Below are 6,341 nucleotides of genomic sequence, written 5' to 3'. Positions count from 1 at the left end.
GCAAAAACAAATACTCTTCCAAGGTGGCAATGTCACTTATTGAACGTGGTGCTGATGTATCGGCCACCGATAATAAGGGCAGGACCCCCCTTCATTATATTGCTATAAATTCATCATTTGATTCTACCTGGCTAGAAAACGTCGGGCTACTGATTAAACACGGCGCCGACGTTTCGACTACCGATATCGAAGGAAGAACGCCAATCCACTACGCGTGTAGCAACGCGAGATACTATAGCGATATAATTTGGGAACTAGTCACGTTACTAGTTCAGCACGGCGCCGATGCGTGGATTACAGACCAAAAGGGAAGGACTCCACTTGATTATGCCAATGAGATAAATAACATCGAAGAGTGAAATTACTGAACGAACGCGGTGGCAATATTGCGAACGTGCCAGTGCACTGCTGAGATAATTGCCGAGTACATTGGAACGATAGACTACCATCAGGAGTCCTTTGATTTGCAATATATGATACTTGCATTTGGATGATGAATAACGTATCCCGCTGGTCACATTGAGCTCACTCCCTTTTGATACATGCATCATGTCTGGGAGTGGCAGTTGATGTTCATGGCCCTTGGTAGCTTGATGCAGCCTCTTTATCCAGCGGTCAAAATATCGCGGGAGCTTGAGCCTACCTACAATCGCGCCGAGGTACTATGCATCTCGGAAAGCAAGTCGTATATTCGGTCTGAGAGCCATATACGCTGGGGGATCTATTGTAACCTTTATTTTCGATCCGATATCAGCCTGTGGATGCGCAATTCGCGTTGACATGATTTATGTCAAGGGCATCTTAGCTGCCGGTGTCATTCGATATAATGCGCCCCTGTACACTAATACAATTAGCAATTTCCAATCACAGGGCAACTCAATTGATCATCTGGCAATCAAGGTCAATCAATATTACTCAAGGCCAAAGACTGACCTCATCCTTACTCATCGGCTCGATTGTCGACACTTTTTATCTCCCACACCTTCTAAGCAGCCAGTGCCTTGCAGTCACTCTTCCGCTTCGTATGAGGGGTTCATACCGTTTCCGAAACCCGCTACGTACTGCCGTTGCCTTTCACCACAAAAAGGGTCGAACACTACTACACTATACTTGCTGCCAAGAATGAAATGAGCGATGAGGGTGCCATTGACTCAGTTGAGTCATGAAGCTATTGATCGAACATTATTTCGAGTTCTCAAATATAGATGAAAGCGGCAGCACTCCATTGCTCTACGCTGTGCGTTGGACGGAAAAGGCATGCTCAGCTGCTGATCAAGCACAGCGCTGGTGTTGAGAGCATGGGACTAGATAGATACTGCTAGAATATGATAACTTCCCAAGATGGATTCAGGCACCTGCGATTTATTGCAACAGAGAACTACATGGTCACTTCGTCTTGCTGTGACCATACGAATTCGATAATACTGTTTGACTCGTGGCAAGCGAGGCTCATCGCTGCATAGACTTCTTGACTACTCCCGTTTCAATCCTTCATTGCTTGATTAAATTGCACAAACCTGAGCTTATGCTGTAGTCCCATAGTAGGCACCCTTTCCCTTACCAACTTGGTCTTTAGGTTGCTTTGTAGCCGTCTTTCATGTAGTCTTCTTTGTAAATCACCTCGATCTATTGATCCTACAACTTACAAACCCATCCTCGCATGAAAGCAGAAGGTAGTAGCTTGGCTGGTGATCATGCAGCTTTGGAAGGATATTGAATTCTCCGACCACAGTACCCATTTTTCTATACATCCTTTAATATGATTAATTCGAGACTTGTAGACGTCGCGGTTGCGCAAGTTCATTTGATAAGTATGCAGACTTAGATTCGGGTGCTTGTACGACAGATGGTCGTACTATACCCACTAGGTTGTAGACAACGCGCCCTTAACATGACACTAACGACACCCTGGTCCCTGGAGCGATTTCTAATAGAACTTAGTCCCACGCGTATACTCAAGCAACTTGCTGCTCCCTCCTTTCCAAGCACAACTGTCGGTTTATAACTTTCATTTCTTTCACTCTGGTCTCTTCAAGTAATTCTTCAGCCACTCGTTCATTGAAAACAAGAGTCTACTGCTATCCGCGAAACCATGCAGCGCACCGCCCTTGCTTTTCACCGCAATGCGCACCTTCACAAGCTGCAAGTCGCCGTAACGGCAGTCAAGACGCTGGCATCCATCGACGAGGTCGACAGAGCTCTATTCAAGCTGCCTAATGGTGAAGATGGCAGTAATCACCATGTGGTCGTGACGGACTCGACTATCTTCCACCCCCAGGGCGGCGGTCAGCCTTCAGACGTGGGGTCCATTGAGGCTACAGAGGGCGCCAGGGGTCCTTCTTTCGACGTCCAGATGGTGCGAACCAGCGCCTCGCCTTCATCACCAGGCGCCGTGCTGCATTTTGGCCGCTTCGCCGCGGCGGATCCGCTGTCCATTTTTCAGGCGGGCGATGCCGTCGAGCAGCGCATCAATGTTGAGAAGCGGCTTCTGTACTCGCGGTACCACACGGCAGGCCACGTCCTGGGTTCAGCCGTGCGGCACCTGCTCGAGAAGGAGGTGGCCGGATTCGACGAGACCAAGGCCAGCCACTTTCCCGACTCGGCAGCGTGCGAGTTCATGGGCACCATTGAGGGCAAGTGGAAAGACGCCATCCAGAAGCGCGTCGATGAGTACGTCGAGCGCGACATGCCCGTCGAGATTGAGTGGTGGGACGAGGAGGATTTCCGCTCCCACGGTCTCGAGCGCCTTATCCCCGACCGCGCCGCCATGGGCATGACCGACGATGAAAAGTTCCGTGTCGTCAATATTGTCGGTGCCGAGGTCTACCCTTGCGGCGGCACCCACGTCGACTCGACCAAGCTGTGCGGCAAGACCAATGTCAAGAAGATTGGGCGGTCCAAGGGTAATAGCAGGGTCAGCTACGTCCTCCCATAATGGAAAGCAAAAATAAGACTTGCAGGCTATTCGGTTGTACATGGGAAGCTCTAGAAAGTCGCTCAAGCGTGTTTGGATTTAGAAAAGACCTGATAGATAAACGGAAATCACTGAAAAAGTCGCATTTAATGGATACCATTTGCGCTCAACTAGAACTACACGTACGATTCTGATAATACAAAAAAGATCACAAGACTATTTGAATTTTGACATCTCATAACCAATCAAGAGATCAGTAGTTGATGCTGCTCGTTAGACTCTCAATGGTACACGCTCATTTCCTATCGTTTTAGGTTACAGCTCCTGCAGGAGAAAAGGTTCGTTATTATAAAGATCCTATGTACAGATCGCAGAGTGGATGTACTCTGCGGACTCTCGAACAGAAAGCCACACAGTGATCTGGAGAGAGAATTGAAAACCATGGTCTCTCAGGTCATGCTATAATGTGACACCGCCAATGATGCCTCCGCCGCTATTTGCTGCGTACCAAATTGGTCGCGTCTTTGACAAAAACTCCACACAATGCTGCCCATCTGTTCCGTAACACACCTTGCAATGCAAACCCTCCCTGGAGAAAAAAGTCCGTGACAGCACAGATTACGCCGTCTACTGAATCCAAGATCCTGGTGCCAGGCTTACTCCGTCAGACTGACAAGAGAAACCGAAAAGATCAGATCCTTCATATATTTCGAAGCTCAGGCTGTTAATTGTGCCGGCTTCGTTTCCCCCCACCGTTGCCACCACCAAATATGTCCTTTCCTCCTATGCTTCCAACGTCAAAGATTTCGGCAATGTTGAGTTTCCGTTTCGAACCAGCACCTTTTCCTATGGCACCTACGTTTCTAGATCTCTGCAGGCCGTTTTTGTTGTTCCGTGCCCGCGAGAGGCGGGCCGAACCGTGGTGAAGAGAAGAGTTGTTGGTATTGTTGGTTCTAGAATCTGACAAGTCAAGGTTTGCCATGCTCAGGTCGGTATCTTGGGGGTAGGCTACTGATGACTGGAAGGTAAAGTTGTCCTGTGTCGGTACGGTGATGGATTCTAGCGGCGCCGGCGCTGAAGTGACGTCTGCTGGCTGGGATGGAACAGGTGCTAGCGTAAATGTTGGGACGGGAGCTGCTGCGGGAGGTGCAGAGTCTCTCCGTATCTCGGCGTCATGTTGTGTTGATGGGAGTGGTGTGTGGCTGTCTCTGTGCAGTTCTGGCGACGAGGCTGGCTCGTTCTTGTCCACCTCATCCTCGCTCTCGATCGACTGTGAGATGCCTTCGCGGTCGAATCTCTCAGTGGCCCATCGGCGAATCTGCCAGCCCTCGCCGTCGCCAACGCCTATGTTTCGCTTGTCCAGGAAGATAAGGAGGTCCTCTAGACAGTCTTGGTACCCGTCATTGCGAGCCTTTGTTTGCGCAGCGGCCGAGGTCTTGTAAAGCTTTGTCACCGACAGAGCAGCAGCACGGAAAACGTCAAGCAGCTGTTCGGGTGACTCGTTGCCGCCCGAATTCTTTGTCGGGGAGCCGCCTCTGATGCCGTCCATGGTGGGGGATCTGGAGCTCGGTGGTTGGCGTAAAAATGGTTGTTTGTGTTGCTCGATAGTCCCAGTAAGACTGCGGCGATGCTTTCAGGTTCGAATGTTCCTGTGTCCCCAGGGAGAATGGTTGGATGTTGTTGAGTTGCAATGGGTTGGGTGTCTTGGTGCTTCGCCCGGGTGAGGTTTGCTCTCTGCTTCTTCCTCGGTGGGGGTGGATTCTGACTGCTGCAAAAGGTGGGCCTCCGATAAAATCGCTTGGATGGAGACACCCGATTTGACCTGCCTTGGTTAGAAGCCCGTCACTGAGGAATCGAATCGAAGGAGATGGTGCTGTAGCAACTTGTCAGCCAGTGAGAGGGAGAAATTATGTTTGTAAAATTAAGTGGTTATGAACCGAAGAGAGGGAATTGCGAGAATGCTATTCCCTTGGGAAGCAGCTCCACGTCAGCTGAGGTCGAACAATGAAGATAGGTAATTACGGAACCGAAGCGTCAGCTTGTGATTCCTCCAGCGTTGTGTTGGCCTAAACGTTTTGGAGTCAGTCCGCTGGGTCCCCTGCTCTCTGACTCTGATCTCCGGGTCGGCATGGGTTTTGGAGGGGGAAGAAGGCTCCAAGGGCTCCTCTTGGGCCGTGCGCCAGATGCCCTCATCATTAACATCCACTGGACTGCAGATTGACCCGTTCTCGCCGTTCTGGTCCGTCCCAGCAAGCAGCAAGCCAGGCAGTTATGTTGGCGCTAGCCAGAAGCCAACCGGAGTTCAAAGCCACATGACTGATTAAGTACTAGAGCCGTTGTGGCTTAGTGTCTCGCCGCGACTTGCCGCATGTTTGGAACTTCAACTTCTGTGCCGCTTCCACCTTGAACCTTTTTTTTATTGTTATGGAAATTGCTAAAACACCATGGACAACTCATGAAGTCCCGATGTGCTCCCTTGGCATTTTGGAAATCAATGATACGTTCTGTCAATTGAAGTCCGCAGTAACATTCTGAACCCACTTGGGAGTCAGAGTTATTACCCCTTGCGCGAGGTCCCCCTGGTGCCGCTTGCACTCTATAATTCATGCCAGCCAACTCTACTCACTCCACTCCCAATTGTTGCAATGCATCATGACTGCATCGCCCTGGGGTTGCTGGTGCTCATGGCGAGCTCAGGGGTAGCAAACAGCGACTTAATTCAATTGTGCAAAAATTGAATGGTTGCCAGGAACTAACTACTGCCTGTGACGTAATAGTATTTTATATGGTACGGCATCGAGGAAATTAATACAAGTCTACCATGGCAAAGAGGTTTCTGGGATCATTTTGCAGTACGTTTTATGTTTTGTTCAATAGTGCTCATTCTGCTTTCTATGCTACTATGAATGGAGGTAGCGATTGATGGAGGCTCGGGTCGCATGCTAATATAGCTTCATCCGCCTATCGGCTTATAAGCTCAAGCTCAGACTGTCCGTGTCAGCCCTATCTACTACAGAGAATATTGCCAATTTCAGCTTGCAACTTTCAACGAACCAATTTTCAAAATGATATAAAGACAAACTCATTTACTGGATGTAACCATGTCAGCCACATGTTCAGCAAAAGCACACTACAAGTTTGTATCACTGCCCGCCTAGTGATCATATTAGGAGACGACTATAAATGCCGGGATTTAGTATAATAAAAAATGACCAGGGCACAGTTGTACACGAATTTTGGGAAAATAACCGGCGTGTAAGAATTCAAAACAGAATCGGGGATGTGTGCATCCATCCGGGCTGCTGTTCCAGATTTGTCCAATTGAAAAAGACCAAACACATGTGGTTGAAAAGCTCTAGGTAGTAGGTAGGTCGAGGTTCTATGGAATTCATAGAGTTTCATACCAAATCGACGCATGGGGCAATAA

The 6,341-nt window shown here is 49.2% G+C and overlaps 3 protein-coding genes across 3 annotated transcripts in view; 2 read left to right on the top strand and 1 right to left on the bottom strand.

The window, feature by feature from the left end:
- Nucleotides 1-359, top strand: part of PFICI_06075 (uncharacterized protein) — a gene marked incomplete at both ends in the record, with an annotated part of 2,978 nt that extends 2,619 nt beyond the window's left edge. The window contains one exon of the mRNA XM_007834656.1: nucleotides 24-359. Within this exon, the coding sequence (XP_007832847.1) occupies nucleotides 24-359 (336 nt within the window). The remainder of the gene's footprint in view (nucleotides 1-23) is intronic.
- Nucleotides 360-2,092: 1,733 nt separating this feature from the next.
- PFICI_06074 (uncharacterized protein) lies at nucleotides 2,093-2,935 on the top strand (the record flags this gene model as incomplete). Its single annotated transcript, XM_007834655.1, has 1 exon — nucleotides 2,093-2,935. One exon carries the CDS (start codon nucleotides 2,093-2,095, stop codon nucleotides 2,933-2,935), a length of 843 nt encoding a protein of 280 aa, XP_007832846.1.
- Nucleotides 2,936-3,638: 703 nt separating this feature from the next.
- On the bottom strand, nucleotides 3,639-4,463 carry PFICI_06073 (uncharacterized protein; the record flags this gene model as incomplete). The annotated part of the gene is made up of 1 exon (XM_007834654.1): nucleotides 3,639-4,463. One exon carries the CDS (start codon nucleotides 4,461-4,463, stop codon nucleotides 3,639-3,641), a length of 825 nt encoding a protein of 274 aa, XP_007832845.1.
- Between the last annotated feature and the right edge of the window lie 1,878 nt (nucleotides 4,464-6,341).

The sequence above is a fragment of the Pestalotiopsis fici genome (assembly GCF_000516985.1).
Source record: "Pestalotiopsis fici W106-1 unplaced genomic scaffold PFICI_Scf_4, whole genome shotgun sequence".
NCBI lineage: Eukaryota > Fungi > Ascomycota > Sordariomycetes > Amphisphaeriales > Sporocadaceae > Pestalotiopsis > Pestalotiopsis fici.
Note: the sequence above shows the minus strand (reverse complement) of the source record. Positions and strands in the feature narration are given on the sequence as shown.